We start from the raw sequence: 23,613 nt of genomic DNA, 5'->3' as shown, positions 1-23,613 counted from the left end.
TTCTATACTCCAACGAGACAGAAAAAAGGGAAACTAAGGAATCAGTCCCATTTACAATTGCAACCAAAACCATAAGATACTTAGGATTTAAACCTAACCAAAGATACAAAAGACCTGTACTCAGAAAACTACAGAACACTCTTCAAAGAAATTGAGGAAGACAAAAAAAAATAATAAAAAAACATTCCATGCTCATGGATTAGAAGAATATTGTGAAAATGTCTATGTTACCTAGAGCAATCTACACATTAAATGCAATCCTTATCAAAATACCATCAACTTTTTTACATAGAGCTGGAACAAATAATCCTAACATTTGTATGGAACCAAAAAAGACCCTGAAGATCCAGAAGAATGTTGAAAAAGAAAACCAAAGCTGGTAGCATCACAATTCCAGACTTCAATCTCTACTACAAAGCTGTAATCATCAAGACAGTATAGTACTGGCACAAAAACAGACACATAGATCAATGGAACAGAATAGAAAACCTCAAAATGGACCCTCAAATTATGATCAATTAATATTTTACAAAGCAGGAAAGAATATATAATGGAAAAAAAAACAGTGTCTCAACAAATGGTGTTGAGAAAATTGGACAGCCACATGCAGGATGAAACTGGACCATTTTCTTATACCATACACAAGAACAGACTCAAAATGGATGAAAGAGCTAAATGTGTGACAGAAATCTATCAAAAACCTAGAGAACACTGGCAGCAATCTCTGAGATCTTACCCACAAGCACTTCTCGCTATATGTGTCTCCAAAAGCAAAAATGAACTACCGCAACTTCATCAAGATAAAAAGCTTTTGCACAGCAAAGATTCGGCAAAACTAAAAAACAACTGACAGAATAGAAGAAAATATTTGCAGAAGTTTTACCAAATAAACGGCTAATATCTGAAATCTATAAAGAACTTATCAACACACACAAAAAAACAAATAATCCAGTCAAGATATGGGCAGAAAACATGAATAGACATTTCTCCAAAGATGAAATACAACTGACCAACAGACACATGAAAAACTGTTCAAAACACTTGGCTTCAGGGAAATACAAATCAAAACCACAATGAGGGATGCCCAGGTGGTTCAGTAGTTAACAAGCAAGCAAGGAGCCTGCTTCTCCCTCTGCCTACCACTCCCTCTACTTGTGTGCTTGTGCACTCTGACAAATAAATCTTTAAAAAAATACAATGAGATACCATCTCACAACAGTCAGAGAGGCAAAAATTAAGAAGTCAGGAAATGATAGATATTGATGAAAATGCGGACGGGGAACCCTCTTACCCTATCAGTGGGAATGCAAACTGGTCCAGCCACTCTGGAAACCACTGTGGAGGTTACTCAAAAAGTTGAAAACAGACCTAACCTACAACACAGCAATTGCACTACCTTGTATTTACCCCAAGGTTACAAATGTAATGATCTGAAGGGGCACCTGCACCCCAACGTTTATAGCAGCAATGTCCACAATAGCCAAACTCTGGAATGAGCCCAGATGACCACCGACAGATGAATGGATAAAGATACAATATACACAATGGAATATTACTCTGCCATCAAAAAAATGAAACTTGTCGGGCACCTGGGTGGCTCAGTGGGTTAAGCCGCTGCCTTCAGCTCAGGTCATGATCTCAGAGTCCTGGGATCGAGTCCCGCATCGGGCTCTCTGCTCAGCAGAGAGCCTGCTTTCCTCTCTCTCTCTGCCTGCCTCTCCATCTACTTGTGATTTCTCTCTGTCAAATAAATAAATAAAATCTTTAAAAAAAAAAAAAAAAAGAAACTTGCCATTTGTAACAATATGAATGGAACCAGAGGATATATGCTAAGCAAAGTTAAGTCATTCAGAGAAAGACAATTATCTATAATCTCACTCATGTGGAATTTAAGAAATAAAACAGGATCATAGGGGAAGGGAGGGAAAAATAAAACAAGAAAAATCAGAGGAAGACAAGTCATAAGAGACTCTTAACTATAGGAAAACAAACTGAGGGCTGCTGGAAGAATTGGGGGTGGGGGAAGGAGTAACTGGGTGATGAACATTAAGGAGGGGACATGATATAATGAGCATTGCATATTATATAAGACTGATGAATTACCGAACTCCACCTCTGAAACAAATACAATCTTTGTTAATTACATTTAAATAATTTAAATAAAAATTATTTTAAAAAGAAAAATGAATTTTTAAAAAATAATAAAAATTTTAAAATCTCAATCCCAATTTACAGTTCAAGAATCTGGAAGAAAAAAGTCATCCCAATGTTATAAAAAGAAGAACATTACAAAAATTAAAGCACAAAAACATTACCCATCCATACCCATAATACCCTACAGAAGACTCACTTCAGATGTCAAGACACACACAAACTGAAAATATATATTCCATGCAACAGAAACCAAGATAAAGCTCAGATAGCAATACTTCTATCAGACAATTACTTTTTAAGACAATGACTATATGTAATAAGAAACAAAGAAGGTCAGTATGCAGTGACAAAGTGGTCAATCCAACATAAGGATATAATATTTGTAAATAGTTATGCACCCAACAGAAGAGCACCTAAATATACAAAAAGAATATTAAAAGGCCTAAAGGGAGAAATAAAATAATAAACATAAACAATATAATATAAATAAAATAAATAAAACAATAAAATAATAGAAGGGTAGTTCAAAATCCCACTTTCATCAGTGATACATCATCCAGGCAGAAAAATCAGTAAGGAAACATGAGACTCAAATGACACTTCAGACCACATGGGCCTTTCTAGACATACACAGATAATTCCATCAAGAAGCAAGAGAAGACACGATCTTCTCAATCGTACATGAAACATTTTCCAAGACAGATCATGTTGGCCACAAAACAAAAATTTACAAAATTAAGAGAACTGAAATCATATCAAGAATCTTTTCCAACCAATGGCATGAAACTAGAAATCAATTACAAGAAAACTGGAAAATTCACAGGTAACCGCGGATTAGATCACATGCTACTGAACATCCATTGGGTCAAAGAAGAAACCAAAAGAGGTCAGAAAAGACCTGGAGATGATCAGTAAAGAAAACACAACAAAACAAAACTTACGGAATGCAGCAAAAGCAGCTCTAAGAGGAATAGTAATAAAGATAAATGCTTATATCACAAAACCAGGAAAATCTCAAATAAACAATCTAACACTGCACCACAAAGAACTAGAAAAAGGAGAACAAAGCCCAGAGTTAGTAAAAGGAAGGAAACGATACAGATCACTGTGGAAATAAATAAAAAAGCAACCAAAAAGACAACAGGAAAAAAATCAAGAAACTAAAAAAAATACAAGAATAAGTAATACTCCCGAACTCATTTTCTGAGACCCTGATGCCAAATCTAGGCAAAGATGGCAGAAAAGAAAATTACAGACCAATATCCATAAAGAAAATCGATACCAAAATCCTCAACAAAATATTGGTAAACTGATTCAACAATATGTTAAAGGGACCATAACTTCTGATTAAGAAGGATTTATTTTAGGGATGCAAGGAAGATTTAACATCCAAAATATACCAATGAGATACATCATATTAACAACATAAACCACATTAACATTAACTACATTATACCAGGTGATCTTCTCAATAAATGCAGAAAAGGCATCTGACAAAATTCAACAACCATTTATGATTTAAAAAAAAAAAAAAGTCGGGGCACCTGGGTGGCTCAGTGGGTTAAGCCACTGCCTTTGGCTCAGGTCATGATCTCAGGGTCCTGGGATCGAGCCCCACATTGGGCTCTCTGCTCAGCAGGGAGCCTGCTTCCTCCTCTCTCTCTGCCTACTTGTGATCTCTGTCAAATAAATAAATAAAATCTTTAAAAAAAAAAAAGTCAACAAAGTAGGTACAGAGAGAACTTAACTTAATAACAAAGTCTCTGAATGACAATCCAACAGAGAAGTGGAGTTTTTTCTTCAAGATCAGGAACAAGACAAGGATGCCCAATCTTGACACTTTTATTTAATATAGTACTAGAAGTTCTAGTCAGAGAAGTTAGACAAGAAAAAGAAATGAGGCATACAAATAAAAAAGAAAGTGGCAAACTGTATTTCCAAATTACATGATATCATACATAGAAAACCCTAACAACGCCACTAAACGACTACAATGAAGAAAGGAATTCAAAATTGCAGCAAAGTCAATATACAAAAGTCTACTGCATTTTTATACACTAATAATGAACTATCAAAGAAAAAGACTATGAAAGTGATCCCATTTATGACTGCATCAGAAAGAATAAAATACATAAGAATAAATTTTACCAAGGAGAGAACAGAACGGTATCCGGCAAATTGTAAGACATCAGTGAAAGTAATTGAAGAAAACAAATAAATGGAAAGATATCATGAGTTCATGGACTGGAAGAATTAACATTTATTAAATGTCCCCACTACCAAAGGAATCTAGACTCCATGCAATCTCTATCAAAATTCCAAAGGCACAGTCCACAAAAATAGAACAATCTTAAAATCTGTATGGAACTACAAAAGACTCTAAACAGCCAGATCAACCTCAAGAAAGAATAGTCTTTTTTCCTCCTCCAATTTTTAAAAAAGATGGGGTATCTGGGTGGCTCAGTGGGTTAAGCCTCTGCCTTTGGCTCAGGTCATGATCTCAGGGTCCTGGGATCGAGCCCTGCATCGGGCTCTCTGCTCAGCACAGAGCCTCCTTCCCCCACCCTCTGCCTGCCTTTCTGACTACTTGTGATCGCTCTCTCTGTCAAATAAGTAAATAAAAATCTTTAAGATAAAAAAAGGATTTATTTATTTTTGTGAGAAAGAGAGAGCTCAAGAACAAGGCACGGGGGAAGAGCAGAGGGAGCAGCAGACTCCCTGCTAATCAGGGAGCCTGATGTGGGGCTGGATCCCAGAACCCTGGGATCATGATTTGAGCCAAAGGCAGACACTTAACCAACTGAGCCACCCAGGTACCCCAGATTATCACAAGTGATAAACCTTTAGCTATACCAAATAAGAAAAAAAGACAATTCAAATAAAATCAGAAATGTACAACTAGATATTAAAACCAATGACACACAAATATAAAGGATCACAAGAGACCATTACAAAAATTACATGGATAACCTAGATAAAATAGATAAATTCCAAAAATAATGTAAAATATACCCAAGTGGAATAATGAAGAAATACAAATTTGACCAGATCTATAACTAAGAGAAAGACTGAATCCCGCATCAAATACCTCTGAACAGGGGAAAGCCAGATCCTGATGGCTTCCCTTATGAATCTTACCTATCACTTAAGAAAGAATTAACACCAATCCTTCTCTAACTCTTCCAAAGAAAACTGAAGGTGAGCACTTCCAGACTCATTTTATGATGTCAGCATTACCTTGATACCAAAACCAAAAACACCACAAAGAAATCTACAGGCTGATATCCTAGATGGACACAGATGGAAAATCCTGAACAAAATACTAGCAAACAGAATTCAACAGCACATTAAAGGATCATACACCAGGGTCATGTGGGATTTGTCCCTGGGGTGTGAAGACAGTTCAATATATGAAGAGCAATCAATGTGACCACTGGTCATTTACAGAATGAAGGATAAAAATTCATCTGATCATCTTGACAGATGAAGAAAAAGCTCTGGCAAATTTCAGCACATCTGATGATACAAATTCTGAACAAAGCAGAAAAAAATTACCTCGACATAAGAAAGTTTATGGGTGAAAATCCCACATTAAACATCACACTCACTTGTGAAAAACTGAAAACTTTTTCTCTCATCAGGAATAAGGCAAGGGCACTCATTTCCACTGCTTATATTCAACATAGTACTCCAAACACTAGCCAGAAAAACAACATATGAAACAGCTATACAATATTCACATTGAGAAGGAAAACAAAAACTTTTTGCATTGATAATGAGCATCTTTTAAATAAAACACCCTAATGAGGCCAGAAAAAACACCAGCAACAGCACCAGCAACAATCTGAACTAATAAACAATGTCAGTAAAGAAGCAGGAGATAAAAATAAAATCAGTTTGGTTTCTACACACTGTCAATAAACTATCCTAAAAAGCAATTTAGAAAATAATCCCATTTGCAAGAGCATCCAATAAAATTAAATACTTAGGAGTAAACTTAACCAAGGGGGAGAGAGACTCGTCCACTGAAAAGTTTAAAACATTGGTGAAAGAGAGCAGAGAAGACACCTAAGGGAAAGATAGCTAGTGTTCATGGATCAGAGACTTACTATCATTAAAATATCAAAGCTATCCAAAGCAGTCCAGAGAGTCTATGCAGTCCCTATCAAAATCCCAATGGCACTTGTATAGAAAAAGAGAAAACAAACCTGAAAATCATACAGAACTACACAGGACCCTGAAGATCCCAAACTATATTGACAAAGAAAAACAAAGCTAAAGGCCTCACGCTTTTTTAAAAAATTTTTTTAAATTTTAAAAATTTTAAAAATGATCATAAACTTACAGTAATTAAAACAGTATGGTACTGGCGTAAAAACAGACACCTAGACCAATGGACCACAACAGCTCAGAAATAAACCAAAACATTTACAGTCAGCTCATCTTCAACAAGGATGCCACCAACACACAATTGGGAAAAGGAAGGTCTGTTCAATAAATTGATGCTGGTAAAACCTGATCTTTATTTTTTTTTTAAGATTTTATTTATCTATTTGACAGAGAGAAATCACAAGTAGACAGAGAGGCAGGCAGAGAGAGAGAGGGAAGCAGGCTCCCCACAGAGCAGAGAGCCCGAAGCGGGACTCGATCCCAGGACCCTGAGATCATGACCCGAGCCGAAGGCAGCGGCCTAACCCACTGAGCCACCCAGGCGCCCCTAAAACCTGATCTTTAAATGTAAAAAAATGAGAAAGGAACCCTCTCTGATGGCCACACATAGAAATCAACTAAAAATGAACCGAAGTTATAAAAAAAAAAAGACCTGAAACGATACATCTCCTGGATGGGAATATAGGTGAAAAGCTGCATGATAGTGGTCTTGGCAATGATTTCTTGGATATGACACAAAAAGCACACAAGAAAAACAAAAATGGTACGTGGGACTACATCAAACTACAAAGCAGAGGAAACAACCAACAGGGAGTTCTGGCAACCTATGGAGTGGGAAAAACATTTCTGAACCAGGAACCAGGTATATGATAAGGGATTAAAACCTTAAAAACAGGGGCACCTGGGTGGCTCAGTGGGTTAAAGCCTCTGCCTTCGGCTCGGGTCATAATCTCAGGGTCCTGGGATCGAGTCCCACATCGAGCTCTCTGCTCAACAAGATACCTGCTTCCTCCTCTCTCTCTCTCTCTCTGCCTGCCTCTCTGCCTACTTGTGATCTCCATCTGTCAAATAAATAAAAAATCTTTAAAAACAAACCAAAAAAACCCCTTAGAAACATATAAACACAGACAACTGAACTGCAAACACACACACACACACAAAACAAACAAAAAAAGCCACCCAATTTGAAAATGGCCAAAGATCTTGAATGGACATGTTTCCAAAAAAGAAAAATACTCAACACATACATGAAAAGATGCTCAATATCTCTAATCATCAGGAAAATGCAAATGAAAAGCACAATGAGATATCATCTCCCACACTGTAGAATGGCCATTATTATATAGCCATTGTTGATGAGGATGTGAGGAAATTGGAATCTTTGTGCACTGTTGTGGAGACAGGTGCATCTACCATGGAAAAGAGTATGGATCATGGGGGAAGGGAGGGAAAACTGTATGGGAAGTCAACAGAGAGGAAGAAAAACCATAAGAGACTCTTTAGGAAACAAACAGGGTTGCTGGAGGGAAGGTGGGTAGGAGGATGGACTAATTGGGTGACAGGCAATACGGAGGGCACGTGACGTGATGAGCACTGGGTGTTAATCACAACTAATTACTGAACTCTACAACTGAAACAAATGATGTATTATATATTGACTAATTGAATTTAAATAAGAAACTAACAGTAACAGAGGTGACTGTATGGATAAGTCAGTTAAGCATCTGCCTTCAGCTCAGGTCATGATCCCAGAGTCATGAGACTGAGCCCCACACAGCAGAAGTCCTTGCTCAGCAGAGAGCCTGCCTCTCCTCTTCCCTGCTATACCCCTTGTTTGTGCGTGCTCGCACACATCCCCCGCCCCCGCGTCAAATAAACAAAATCTTAAAAAAAATAAATAAAAAGAAAAACAACAAAAAATAGAGGGTTCCAAGGTGTCTCAGTTGGTTGGGTGGCTGCCATCAGCTCAGATAGTGATTTCTGGGTCCTGAGATAGAGCCCCATATCAGGTTTCCTACTCAACAGGAAGTCTGCTTCTCTCTCTCTCTCCCCCAATCTTCCCTGCCCCACCACTCATTCTCTCCCTCTCTCTCAAACAAATAAATAAACCTTTTAAAAAATAACAAAAAGTAAGTGTTGGAAAAAAAACAGTATGAAAAAAAACAGTATGGAGGTCCCCCCAAATTAAAATCATAATTACCATATGATCCAGCAGTTCAAAGTAATTATCCAAGAATTGAAATCAGGATCTCAAAGAAACATCTGCTCTCCTGCATTCATTGTAGTATTATTCACAACAGGCAAGACAGGGAGATAATCTAAAAGTCTGCTGGCAGATGAATTGATAAAAAGAATGTGGCATTTACACACAATGGAATATTACTCAGCCTTGAAAGGGATGAAATCATGGCATTTTCAACAAGAGATGAGCCTGAAGGACATTATGCTCAAACTAAGTCACAAAAGGGGGATTAATGCATGATTCCACTTGCATGAGGGGATCTCAATTAGTCAATCTTCTAGAAGTAGAAGGCAGAATGTTGGTTGACAGGGTTGGGGAGGGGAAAATGAAGAGTTGCTGTCAACAGGTAGAAAGTTTTGGTTACACAACATGATATTCAAGAACTCTGCTGTACATCATTTTTGCTTACAGTTAACTAATACTGCACTATACATTTCAAAAATTTTCTGACAGAGTAGATCTCAGCTTATGTGATCACCCACAATGAAAACAGTGTGGAGATTCCTCAAGAAATTAAAAATAGAGCTTCTCTATGACCCTGCAATTGCACTCCTGGGTATTTACCCCAAAGATAGAGATGTAGTGAAAAGAAGCACCATCTGTACCTCAATGTTTATAGCAGCAATGGCCACCGTCACCAAACTGTGGAAAGACACAAGACGCCCTTCAACGGACGAATGGTTAAGGAAGACATGGTCCATATACACTATGGAGTATTATGCCTCCATCAGAAAGGATGAATACCCAACTTTTGTAGCAACATGGACGGGACTGGAAGAGATTATGCTGAGTGAAATAAGTCAAGCAGAGAGAGTCAATTATCATATGGTTTCACTTATTTGTGGAGCACAACAAATAGCATGGAGGACAAGGGGAGATGGAGAGGAGAAGGGAGTTGAGGGAAACTGGAAGGGGAGGTGAACCATTAGAGTCTATGGACTCTGAAAAACAATCTGAGGGTTTTGAAGGGGCGGGGGGTGGGAGGCTGGGGGAACCATGTGGTGGGTATTGGAGAGGGCATGGTTTGCATGGAGCACTGGGTGTGGTGCAAAAACAATATTGTTACGCTAGGAAAAACAAAACTAAAAATATAATCTTATAAAATCCAAACACACATCTCACCTAAGAAGACATACAAATAACAAATAAGCATATAAAATATGATCAATTTTACCTGTCTTTAGGGAATTGCAAACTGAATCAACAATAACTACTACCACGCATCTACCTACCCATGCAACCGCAAAAATACAAAACATTAATTGCACAAACTGCTGACAGGATGGAGAGTAACAAACTCTCATTCACTGCTGGTATCAATGCACAACACTAAAACCTCAAGGGAAGGCAATATGGCAGCTCCTTATCAAATTAAATGTACTCTTAATCATACAACCTTGCAATCACACTTTGTGTGGTAGTCACACACAACTCCAAAACTTAAGTCCATACAAAAACCTGCACCCAGGTGTCTACAGCAGCTTTACCTCCAAGAACCATCCAAAGCATCTGTCAGTAAATGAATGAATAAACAAGCTGACAAATCCATATAATGGCATGTCATTCAGTGCCCCCCCCCCCTCCAAAAAAGGAGGGAGGGCACCTGGATGGGTCAGTCAGTTAAGCATCTACCTTTGGCTCAGGTCATAATTTTGGGATCCTGTGATCAGGTTCCCTGACAGGCTCCCTGCTCAAGTCTGCTTCTCTCTCTTCCTCTCTCCCCTGTTGGGTCCATGGTCAAAGGAGCGAGACTGATACAAAGTGAAGGTCAAGCAAAGCTTTACTTTGCGCCAAGCATCAAGAATCAAACTGATCGGCCAGGGCTGTCTCTTGCAAAGAGATCTCTTGCCTTACAGACTAGCTTTTAAGGGCAAGGGCCATGTGGTTGGGCCTGGCCACACACAGGTGACCAATGAGACTCTAACACAGAGAAAGCTGCACAGTCCTGCTAGGTCACACATAAGTGACCAATTGAATTACAATTTACCCTATAGTAGACATTTGAACCAGCCTATCACCTTGGTCAGAATGGGTGCCCAAAAGGCACCCAAAGGACGGGACCCATACTCCTTAGTAGCTAGGAGACAGTATGTGCCCCCACTGATTGAATACCTCCACCTGGCCTGACCCACCCTTGTATTTGGGCTTTGTTACCTGGGACTGGTTTCCAGGACTTGTCTTTAAGTAAGTTCCCTGAAGGTGGGGGGCAGGGTCAGGATGGAGCTGCTCTGGCTAAATAGGCCCTTACAGCCCCCACCCCACCCCGTTCCCTTTCACATGCTCTCAAATAAATAAAATCTCCCCCCCCCCAAAATAGCTCTATTTTTAACTTTTTGAGGATCTTCCATACTGTTTTCCAGAGTGGCTGTACCAGTTTGCATTTCCACCAAGAGTGTAAGAGAGCTTCCCTTTCTCCACATCCCTGCCAATGTCTGTTGTTTCCCGAGTAGCCAGTTTTAGGCATAGTGACTGGTGTGAGGTGGTATCTCACTGTTGGTTTTGATTTGTATTTCCCTGATGCAAAGTGACGTTGAGCAGTTTTTCACGTGTCTATTGGCTCTTTCTATGTGTTCTTTGGAGAAATATCTGTTCATGTCTTCTGACCACTTTTGACTAGATTATTTGTTTTTTGGGAGTTTGAGTTTCCTTATAGATTTTGGATACTTGCCTTTTATCTGGTAAGACTACCCTATGATCCAGCAAGTGTACTACTAAGTATTTATCCAAAGGATACAAGTGTGTTCCAAGGGATAAAAACACCCCAATGTTTACAGCACCAATATCCACAACAGCCAAAACATGGAAAGAATCCAGATGTCCATCCACAAATGAATGGATAAAGATGTGGTATATAAACATGAACGTTAATATCACACAGCCAACAATAAGAATAAAATATTTGCCATTTGCAAGAACATGGATGGGGGGCGCCTGGGTGGCTCAGTGGTTAAGCCGCTGCCTTCGGCTCAGGTCATGATCTCAGGGTCCTGGGATCGAGTCCCGCATCGGGCTCTCTGCTTGGCAGGGAGCCTGCTTCCTCCTCTCTCTCTCTGCCTGCCTCTCTACCTACTTGTGATTTCTCTCTGTCAAATAAATAAATAAAATCTTTAGAAAAAAAAAAAAAAAAAAAGAACATGGATGGAACTAGAAAGTATTATGCTAAGTGAAGCAACTCAGAGAAAAACAAATATCATTTCACTCATATGAGGAATTTAAGAAACAAAATGGATGAACATAGGGAAAGGCAAGGAAAAATAAGACGAAATCAGAGAGGGACACAATCCATAAAAGCCTCTTAACTATAAAAAACAAACTGAGGGTTGCTGGAGGGGATACAGGTGAGGGGATGGGGTAACTGGGCGATGGGCATTGAGAAGGGCCCAGGATGTAATGAGCACTCTCTGTGTTATGTGCAACTGACGAATCACTAAGCTCTACCTATGAAACTAAAACAAGTAAATAAGTTTTTTTAAAGGGGGAATATCAAGCTATGACAAGACATGGAGTGATCTTAAATGCGTATTACTAAGTGAAAGAAACCCATCTGAGAAGGCTCCATTTCCTATGATTCCAATTGGACAACATCCCAGAAAAGGCAAAACTATGGAGAGAGTGGTTGCCTTGGGTTACAGGAGAGGGAGGGAAGGATAATAAAAATAATATAAATAGCTCAACAACTATTATGCAAATTTATTCCATAACTTTGAGACCCTCACTCTCTAAAGGTCTCACTGGAAAATTGCGCCAAAAGTTTAAAGAATAATCAGGGGCACCTGAGTGGCTCAGTTGGTCGAGTGTCCGATTCTTGGTTTCTGCTCAGGTCTGACCTCAGGGTTGTGGGATGGAGTCCCGGGTCAGACTCTGCTCAAAGCAGAGTCTACATAAGAGATTCTCAATATCCCTCTCCCTCCCCCTCTGCCCTTCACCCCCACCCAACCCCCACCTCCACTGATGTTCTGGCTCACCGATGCTCTCTCTCTCTAAAGATCTTAAAAAAACTATTTAAAAATAACCAATGCCAATGTATATATACTTTTTCCAAAACAACAACAAAACACTTCTCCAAGTACGCGATGCTAATGTAACCTTGAAGTACTAAAAAAACCTGACGAAGACTGTACCTCAAAAATTCTGCAGGCCAACAGACCTAATACAGGCTCAAACATCCTCCACAAAATCTGAGTAAACACAATCCACCAATAAATAAAAAGGATTACACAGCATGAACAGATGGAGTTTGTTCCGGGCTGCGAGACTTGTTTCCTAAGTGAAATTCAACGTACTTCATTACCTCCTAAGAAACAGCCTAAGAGCACATGACTGCATTCATCCATGCAGGCAATTCATTTAACAAAACTCAATACCCATTCACGACAAACCACGCCCCCTCAGCAACACAAGAGTAGAAGGAACTTTCTAGACTTGATAAAATTCATCAGTAAGAAGGCCTAAGAATGCTTTTCCCCCGAGAAATGGAATAAGGTATCTGCTCTCACCACCGGACTTCAACACGGCCAATAAAATCAATCAAGGAAAGGAAATACAAACATGTGAAATGAATGGGGGAAAAAAGTCAAACTATTCTTATTTGCGGACGGTGTGATTGACTATGTAGGAAAAAAAAAAAAAAAAACAAGAACCTACCAAACAATCCTAAACAAAACAAAAAACACCCAAAGCAACAACAACGCCAAACCCTTAGATGCAAATCGAGTTCTGCAAAGTCGCATGATACAAGATCGACATAAAAAAAGGAAAAAATATGGGGCGCCCGGTGGCTCAGTCGGTGAAGCGTCTGCCTTCAGCTCAAGTCCTGATCCCGGGGTCCGGGGATCACGTTCAGCACCGGGCTCCCCGCTCACTGGGGAGCCTGCTTCTCCCTCGCCGCCTCCCGCCGCTCCTACACGCACTTTCTCAAATACATAAAATCTTAAAAAGAAACAAACCACGCACTGCTGTAGACAGCAGTAAACAACGCACGAACATGTTAGCTACACAGACCGGATCCTTTACAATTTTTCAAAACCTGGAGTGTGAGCTCCGTCTCCTAAAGCACGCACAGGCCTCGCATCCTGAGAACTACGGGACGCAGGTGAATGACATCAACCGGCATGGAAAGAAGCGCAAAGACACACCTGGTGTTGGGTGAGAAGACGCCATCCTGCTGGAACGATGCACGGCTTCCCCGCAGTTCCCCGCGCGTCCCAGGAGGCTCCTCCGCAGACAGGGACCCGACGGCGCTCCCCAGCTTCGCCCGCGCCGCCGCTGGCGAGAAGCGCCGCCTTCACAGACCGGACGGCAGCGCGGGGCGGCCACGGCTCTCCTCCCCACCGGCGCCGCCGACCCGTTTCCAGGTCCGCAGCCCAAAGGCCGTCCCCGCACCAACGCTCGGCCCGTTCAGGAACTCCGAGGGCCAGGCCGCTGTCCACCGAAGGAGCGAAACTTGCGGACAGGCTCCTACGAGACGCTTGTCGGGACCGCGGGGCAGGCCAACAGAGTGCGGGGGACGCCAGCGGCGCACCCCGAAACAACCCGGACGGCCTCCGGGGCCGGCTGCGCGCCCGCGGGAACACCAGCCACGGACGGGCAGCTCTAGACTCGCCGCACATCCAAACCCGACGGGACGCGCACTAACGGGCCCGCGAGAGCGGGGGCTCGGGAGGGCCGGCGGCGTGGCTGGGGATACTCCAGCGCCGCGGCCCAGGACCGCGCAGAAACCCGGGGCTCGCCTCTACGGACGCCGTCCAGGACTCGCAGACGCTGGGCGTCCAGGACTCGCAGACGCTGGGCAGGGGCTCCTACAAAACCGTCGCCGTGGGGCGGGGCCTCCACAAGCGCCGCCAAGAACGCGACGCTCCGCGGGCCTCCGGCAAGAACGCCACAGTGGGGCGGGCTTTCCACAGACGCCCTCCGGAAGCGCGGACACGCAGGCCGGGGTCTCCTCCACGAGCAGCGGCGTAGGGGGGCTTCCACAGGCGTCGTCCAGAGCCCCACAGATGCTGGGCGGGGGGTGCTCCTCCAAGACGTTGCCCTTGCACGGGGCTTCCACAGACGCCGACCAGGAGCTTGGAGACGCTGGGCGGAGGTGACCTCCTCCAAGAAGGTCGTCGTGGGCCGGGGCTTCCACTATCGCCGTCCAGGACTCCGTAGACGCTGGGCCTGAACTCCCTCCAGGAGGCAGTGGAGCCTGGGTGGGAGTTCCTCAGGCACCGCCCCAGACAAAAAGCGGTCGCCATGTGGCGGGGCTTCCTCAGCCGCCAACGACGATGAGGAAAAAGATGGTGGGGGACACCCATCTAAAAGGACGTCGTCATGGAGCCGGGCTTCCTCGGCCGCCATCCAGGATGAGGGCAAAGGTGAGGGGCGAGCGGGCCTTCTGCACAGACGCTGCCGTGGGGCGGGACTTCCTGAGGCGTGGTTGAGGAAGCCGTGGATTCTGGGCGGGGCCTCTAAGGACCTCACCAGGGGCAGGTGGAAGTCATCGTCCAACAGGCCACAGACGCGGATTGCGGCCTCCAAGGACATCGTCTGGGACGCAGGTGACGATGGGCTGGGGCTTCCGCGAGCGCCTTACAGGGCCCTCCAGACGCTCCAAGGGGCTTCCAGCATGCCTAGCTCCCGGGGCCGAGGATGCCTCCAGGGCCTTTGTGGTGGGAGGGTCCTTCGCAGGCACCCTCCAAGGATGTTGGCGAGGGGCTAGAGGCTGCAGGCGCCCTCCAGGACGCCTCACACGCTGAGCAGAGCGTCAGCAGGCACCCTCCGGGATATTGCAGAGGTCAGGCAGGGATTCCACAGGCTTCATGCAGGACGCAGTGGATGCTGGATTCTCCTCTAAGACTTCGTTGTAGGGAGAAGTGGCATCAGGCGCAGTCTGGGAAGCCATGGACACAGGGCGGGGCCGCAGAGGGCGCTGTCCAGGAATCCGTACTCTGGGCGGCACTTCTGCAGACATCCTCCAGGAGGCCGTAGGCTGGGCAGCTGCCCCAGGTCCCCTATAGGGTGCAGAGGATGCTGGGCGGGATCTCGGTCATTGTTGTGGGGCTGGGTGGCCGCAGGTGCTTTCCAGGACTCCGCATCCGCTGTCAGGTTTTCCACAGGTGCCATCAAGGAGGCAAAGGAAGCTGGGTGGAGATCCTCCAGCGCCAGACGCAGACGTAGTGGACGCTGGGCGAGAGTTCTGGGACGCTCCTGTCCACTGCAGTCCACAGTGTACTAGGGTCTAAGCGGGTACTTCCTGGGAAGTTGTCATGGCCTCCTGCACCGCCGTCCAGGGTGCAGATTAATGGTCAGCTGCCATCAGGTGAGGGCAGCCCGCCTGGTCTAGAAAGGCTCCACCTGCGCTCCAGGGCGGCAGGAACCTGCTGATCCAGTCTCCACGGGAAAACCAAAGAAACCAGCAAGTGACCAGAAAGCGTGAAGAGATGGGAAGTGAGCAAGCACATGGAAGGATGTCCACACCATTAGCTATTGCATAATGAAAGTTAAATTCCTTAGGTACTCTCACCACACGCCTGTCAGCATGGCTGAATGAGAAAATTCTGACAATGGCACAGGGAACAAAGGCATGCAGAAATGCATTGTTCCTTCCCTACTCCTATAGATGGAAGATGGCGGGGCCACAGTGGAAAGTAGTTCTGTACTTCTTTTATTTTTTTTTTATTTTTTGTACTTCTTTTGAACTCTCAAAGAGCTGCTAACATACAACCCAGCCATGGAGTCCTGGGCATTTCTCACAGCAGGGAAGACTGGTGTTCACCCAGAAGCCTGAACACCTACATTGTAGCAGGTTTGCTTGTATCAGCCAGCAGCTGGGGGACAAAGTCCCAGAGGTGCTCCAGGGGGTGAATGACTCAGACTGGGTCACACCGGAGGCACGGAGCTCTGTGCAGACACTAGGAGGAGCACACCACGGTTCACACACAGCGTGGACCAATGGCCACAGAATTACAGAGTGAAACAAGCCAATCCGAAAGATCACTCAGTGTAGGATTCCATTTATATGACATTCCTCAAAGGACAAAGTTAGACAATTGGAGAACAGTGGCTTTCGGGAGTGCGGGATGGGCTGGGGACAGGGTAAGTGGTGTAGCTCTGAAAGATCCTGACGGATCCTTATAAGGCTGGAAATGGATCTTGACTGTGGGAATGCCCTCCTCCTAGTTGTGCTGTTGTAGTACAGTTTCGGAGGTGTGACTGGAATCGAGTTTACGTGGGACCTCAGTAAATAACACATCCTTAACACTGCATGGGAATCTATAGTTTATCTTGGAATCAAGACGCTCATTAAAAATTTCTATGTTCTCGCTGCCAGGGGCTGGGAACAATAAAGCCCGTAGCAATGAGCATAGGTACTGCCCTCACTGAGGACGCTAAGTAGCACTTCCCTCCCAAGAATCCAGACATCCTTCAGGAAGAAGTGGCCATGCCCTGTTGGGGGAAGGAGGTGCGTCGTGATCCTGGAGCATCTTCCTATAACCAAAAGTAAGGAAGTGACAGGAACTGCTTGTGGGCGCACGTGGGAAGGACCCAGGGGCCAATGAGGTGGCGCTTCCACTTGCCAGATATGGGATCACTGGAACAACGATAAGTGCAATGGTCTGAAACTCCTCCAGTATCTGAAAGATGAGTATTTTGAAATATTAACCCCAAACCCCACTAGCTGCTTTTGGAGGATGCTGGGTGTTACAGACTGACTGCCCACCCCCAAATCCTACAATGAAACCTAGCACTCAGTATGGTCTTGTTAGGAGGTAAGGCCTTTTGGGGGTCCGCAGGGTCACGAGGTGAAGCCCTCATGAAACAGATGAGTGCCTTCAAGAAAGGGACCCCAGAAAACTCTCCCTCTCTCCGGGTCACGAGATGCAAGGAGAAGGCACCACCTGCAGCCTGGGAAAGGGGCCTCCTCAGCAGCCAAGCGTGCTGGCTCCACGATCAGGGACTTCCAGCCTCCAGAACTAGAAGTAATTGCTGTTGTCGAAGCAGCCTTTCTCTGATGCTCTGTTACAGCAGCGGGAATGAACTCAGACACTAGGGACCCGACTGACGGCTGCACGACTGGTGGACAAATGGAAGGAGTCAGGAACGAGCCACACCTCAAGAGTTGCCAATGAAGGGAACGTTCTCTACAGAAGCTGCATCTGATGTGAACAACCTGTTTTGTCCCCTCGGTCTACAACCAGCCCCTCAGACTGATCCTGTGAAAGGTCAGATCACTCCTCAAAGGAGGAGTTGGAGCTGCCATTCCAGAACTTCTGGAACCCTCCCTGTTTGGAATGTGGTCTTTCACACAGCAGACTGTCTCCACTTCTGGCCAATGATATCATCTCCACTTCTCTTTCTTGGTACTTTGGAATACTGTCTTGGTACTTTGGAATACTGTCATCTCCTGACTTGGTACTTTGGAATACTGTCATCTCCTCTGCCCGCTTCTGATCCCCTTCAAGGATGAAGCAGTTGCCTTTGCACAGTCAGGCTCTACTACCCTGAAGCGGGAGGGTGATGTCCCTGGGAGGGGCTGCTGACCCCACCCCACAGTCTCTCCCAGGGGGGATATGAGAGAGTCAGAGGACTCTGCAGTCACCTTCTCTAGAGTGATACCTCAAGGTCCTGAAGAGGTCAGGGGTCGGGTTCAGTCCTGCTGCATGTCCTCTGGGTCAGCCGGAGCAGACCAGTCCAGGGGTCAGAGACCCAAAGTTTGGGTGACGGGGGTCGGAGAACATGGAATGAGGAGGAGCCAGGAATGGGGACAAGAGGTTTTTTCCCACTCGCAGGAAAAGACAGTGCTGGGTGCTGCCATGATGTCCCCGAGGGCGAGCCCTGCCACAGGACGGGGACTGAACTAGATCATGGCACTTAAGGTTCGCCACTAACTTTGCACACTGAGTTGCTCCTCTGGGTCACAAAGTTTACTCTGGTGGCGGCAGTGGGTTCCAGTGAAGTGTTCAGAAGGACTGTGAATGCACATCAATGCGGCCTCGGAGGGAGCACACAAAGTAGGATCTCTGGGGGGAAAGGCCTCTGAGACTCTCCCGCGGGTGCTCCCTGGGCTATGGGTTTGCAAATAGAACTCCCTGTCCAAAAGGACCTGCCGGCCGCTGCGGAACATGTCTCTGGGCGTGCTGGCCGGACCCCTCGGCAGGTTTCAGCTCTGGTGAGGACCAAGGGAGACTCAGGAGCAAAGACCTCAGGAGCAAAAGCGCCCAGGAGGGCAAGGCGTGCTGGCGTTGTCCCGCTCTCTGTCTGCGTCTGTGGTGAACACCCTTAGAGGAAAGTTGAGATAATAAAGGCAGCCTGACTCCTCACTGGGAAAATGTGAATCTCAGGGTGACATCTATTTGCCTCCGCGCCTCTATCCCTAACCCTGCCTGCCTTACAGGCACTGAGACACTGAGACAAGGCATGCTAAAATTCAAGGCAAGCAGTTCAAAGAGAACAAGCATCAGAAGCAGATTTCTATAGGACAAAGATTTTGGAATTCTGATTGGGAACTCAAACAATATGGTAAATCTGCTACAGGCTCTAGTGAATCGATCATGCAGAAGCTACGAGAAGGGATGGATGATGTGGGGGAAGATGTGGAAACTCCACAGGGTGTCACAGGGGAATGCTGGAAAGAGAAATAGAGTCTCTGTGTGTGGGTTCAGGTTGGTGTTTGAGGTTAAGGTATGTGCCTGGTATCCTGCAGTTAAAAGACTTTTCCAGAGGGTTATTATTAGGGCTAGGGATTAGGGGTTAAAATATGTATTTGGTATCCTGCAAATCAATGAATATGATACATCACATCAAATTAGAAAAGGCCCCAAAACCATATGATTGCTTCATAGATTCAGAAAAAGCATTTGACAAAGTATAACATGCATTTATGGTAAAAAAAAAAATCCTCAACAAATTAGGTCTAGAGGGAATGAACCTCAAGATAAATTAGGCCATATATGAAAAACCCACATCTAACATACTCAATGAAGAAAAGCTAAGAGCTTTTCTACTAAAGTTAGTAACAAATCAAAATATCCACTCTCATCATTTGGCTCAACATTGTACTGGAAGTCAATAACCACAGCAATCAAATAACAACAAAATAAATACAAAGCATCCAAATTGGTAAGGAAGAAGTAAAACTTCTGCTATTTGCATATGACATGATACTATATAAAGAACACCCTAAAGACTCCACAAAAAAATACCAGAATTGATAAATGAATTCAGTAAAATCACAGGATTTAAAATCAATGTACTAAAATCTGTTGCATTTCTATGCACTAATAATGAATCAGGAGAAAGAGAAATTAAGAATATACCATTTATAATTGCACACACACACACACAAACCCACCTAGGAATAAATTTAACCAAAGTAGTGAAAAAACTATACTCTGAGAACAATGAAACACTGGTGAACAAAACTGAAGATGACACAAGAAAGGAATGACATTCCATGCTCATGGATTGGAATAACAAATATTGTTAAAATGTGTGTGCTGCCCAAAGCAATCTACACATTTAATACAATTCCTATCAAAATACTTACAACATTTTTCAAAGAAATAGAATAAATAGGCTTAAGTTTGTATGGAACCACAAAAGGCCCTACATACCAAAAGCATCTTGAAATAGAAAAATAAAGGTAGGGGCACCTGGGTGGCTCAGTGGGTTAAAGCCTCTGCCTCTGGCTCAGGTCATGATCCCAGGTCCTGGGATTGAGCCCCACATCAGGCTCTCTGATCAGCAGTGAGCGTGTTTCCCAGCCCCCTCTGCCTGCCCCTCTGCCTCCTTGTCATCTCTGTCTGTCAAATAAATAAATAAATAAATAAAAGAAAAAGGTAGAGTTATTGTAAGTCCAGACTTCAAGTTATATTACAAAATTGTAGAAATCAAAACAGTAGATTAATAGACACATAGATCAGTGAAACAAAATAGAAAGTCCAGAAGTAAACCCCCACAATTATATGGTCAATTAATTTCAACAAAAGAGGAAAGAATATGCAATGGGAAAAATATAGTCTCTTCAGCACAAGCTATTTTGAAAACTGTACAGTTACATGAAAAAGAATGAACTAGATGACTTTCTTACATCATATACAAAAATAATCTCAAAAGGAATTAAAGACCTAAATGTGAAACCTGAAACATAAAAATCCTATAGGAGAGCACAAACAATAATGTCCTTGACACCAGCAGTAGCAACATTTTTCTAGATCTGTCTCCTGAGGCAAGGGAAATAAAAGCACAAATAAACTATTAGGACTACATTAAAATAACAAGCTTCTGCACAGTGAAGGAAACCATCAAAACAGTGAACAAAATCAAGAGGCAATCTCAGTGGGAGAAAATATTTGCAAACGATGTATCTGATAAGGGGTTAGTATCCAAACCATATAAAGAACTGATACAACTCAATACACACGTGTGCATGCACACACATGTGCACACACACACACACACACACACACATTCCAATTATAAAATGGGCAGAAGACATGAACAGACATTTCTCCAAAGAAGACAACTAGATGGCCAACAGATATATGAAAAGATGCTCGATATCACTCATCATCAGGGAAATGCTAATCAAAACTACAATGAGATGCCATCTCATGCCTGTCTGAATGGCTGAAAGTGTTGTCAAGGATGTGGAGAAAAAGGAATCTCAGTGCACTGTTGGTAGGAATGCAAACTGTTGCACCCACTGTGGGAAACAGTATGGAGTTTCCCCAAAAATTAAAAATAGAACTACCTTTTGATCCAGTAATTGAGCTACAGGGTATTTATCCCCAAATACAAAAAACAAACAAATGAACAAACAAACAAAAAACCTGGGCCACCTGAATGGTTCAGTTGGTTGGATGTTTGGCTCTTGGTTTTGGCTCAGGTGATGATCTCAGCATCTAGAGACTGAGCCCTGTGTCATGCTCCACTCTCACTGGGAGTCTGCTTGAGATTTTCTTGCCCTCTCCCCCTCTGCCATCACCCTGCCCATGCTCTCTCTCTCTGAAATAGATAAATAAATCTTTTAAAAAATACAAAAACATTAATTCAAAAATATACATGCACCCCTATGTTTATAGCAACATTATTTACAATAGCCAAGTTTTGGAAAGAATCCAAGTATCCATTGATAGAAGAATGGATAAAGACCAAGTGATATACCTGAGCTGCAATATATATTAATAGAAACTTTACAACTCTCAAGGAAACAGAAACAAAATGAAAAATGTGGAAAAGAATACCTAAATGTCATGTTAATACCAGACAGAGAAGTATGAAAAAGGCAGCAAAAGATAAATTTAAAGAAATAATGATTGATATTTGTCTCAAATTGATGTCAGATGTTAAACCACAGATCCAGGAGAATCAGAGTATACCAAGAAGGATAAATTCCAAATAAATAAATAAAAGAATTGAGCAAAAAAAATATTTTAAAGATGTCTTTATTGGGGTGCCTGAGTGGCTCAGTGGGTTAAGCCTCTGCCTTTGGCTCAGGTCATGATCTCAGAGTCCTGGGATCGAGCCCCACATCGGGCTCTCTGCTCCACGGGGAGCCTGCTTCCCCCGCCTCCTCTCTGCCTGCCTCTCTGCCTACTTGTGATCTCTTTCAAATAAATAAATAAAATCTTAAAAAATAAATAAATAAAGATGTATTTATTTTAGAGGCAGGAGAGAGAGTGAGAGGGGGGAGGGGGAAAGGGAGAGAGAGAGAGAGAGAAAGAGGGACAGGATTTCAGGTAGACTCCCCAATGAGCATGGAGCCTGACATAGGGCTCGATCCCACCACCCTGAGTTCATGACCTGAACTGACATGAAGAGTTGGACACTTAACCGACTGAGCCACCCAGGCACTCCTGAATTAAATATTTTCCAAAAAATTGAACAGTGCCAGCGTTATCTGGGACACAATCAAGTGGACAAATATACCCATGTGGGAGTTCCAGAAGAAGAAAAGATAGAAAAGGAGGCAGTGAGATTATTTGAAAAATTAATGGCCAGGGCACCTGGGTGGCTCAGTGGGTTAAGCCGCTGCCTTCAGCTCAGGTCATGATCTCGAGTTCCCGAAATCGAGTCCCACATCGGGCTCTCTGCTCAGCAGGGAGCCTGCATCCCCTCTCACTCTGCCTGACTCTCTGCCTGCTTGTGATCTCTCTCTCTGTCAATTAAATAAATAAAATCTTTAAAAAAAAAAAGAAAAATTAATGGCCAATTATTTCCCAAATTTAATGGATGGTATGAATTTATAAACCCATGAAAATAAATGAACAATAAGTAGGATAAACTCCAAGAGATCTATACCAAGATACATTATAGTTATACATTATAGTTACATTATCAATAGGCAAAGACAAAGAATCTTGAAAGCAGCAGAACAGAAGGGATTAATTACATATGAGAAATACGCAGTAAGACTATAAGCAGAATTCTCATCAGAAATCTTGGAGGCCGGAGGACAGTAGGTTGATATCCTAAAAATGTTGAAAGAAAAAAGGCTCAGCCAAGAATTCTGTATCCACCAAAACCTATTAAAAATGAGTGATAAGGAGAGCCTGGGTGGCTCAGTGGGTTAAAGCCTCTGCTTTTGGCTCAGGTCATGATCCCAGGGTCCTTGGATCGAGCCCTGCAGCCTGCTTCCTCCTCTTTCTCTGCCTGCCTCTCGGCCTACTTGTGATCGCTGTCTGTCAAATAAATAAAAAAAATATTTTTTTAAAAATGACTGATGTTTTCAGATTAAAAACCAATAAATTAAAATAAAGATCATGCAAAGAATCTTCTCCAACCACAGGAAAATGAACTTAGAAATCAATAACAGAGGGAAAATGGGAAACCCAACCAATTTGTGGAAAGTAAACAACACATTCTTTTTTTTTTTTTTTTTTTTTTTTTTAGGTTTTGAATGCCTTGGTAGATGAGGCCTTTATTGTACCTTTTGTTAACTCACTTCTGGCAAGTTTATGCCTGATCCAGTCAAATGTACCAACTACAGCAAGTTCTCTTCATTGCACATAATTAAAAAAAAAATACAAGGTGATGGTGAAGGCAACGAGAAAAACAGCATATTT

At 43.3% G+C, this 23,613-nt stretch overlaps 1 protein-coding gene across 1 annotated transcript in view; it reads right to left on the bottom strand.

Moving 5' to 3' along the window:
• Positions 1-22,122, bottom strand: part of LOC309845891 (uncharacterized protein) — a 54,075-nt gene extending 31,953 nt beyond the window's left edge. Inside the window, exons 1-2 of the mRNA XM_082694342.1 lie at positions 17,943-22,122; positions 13,702-15,116 (exon numbers count right to left, since the gene is read on the bottom strand). Of these exons, the coding sequence (XP_082550468.1) occupies positions 13,702-14,175 (474 nt within the window). The 5' untranslated portion in view covers positions 14,176-15,116; positions 17,943-22,122. The remainder of the gene's footprint in view (positions 1-13,701; positions 15,117-17,942) is intronic.
• Positions 22,123-23,613: the final 1,491 nt, after the last annotated feature.

This window comes from Mustela nivalis (genome assembly GCF_964662115.1).
Source record: "Mustela nivalis genome assembly, chromosome: 13".
Classification (NCBI taxonomy): Eukaryota; Metazoa; Chordata; class Mammalia; order Carnivora; family Mustelidae; genus Mustela; species Mustela nivalis.
This window is presented reverse-complemented; position numbering and strand designations above follow the sequence as displayed.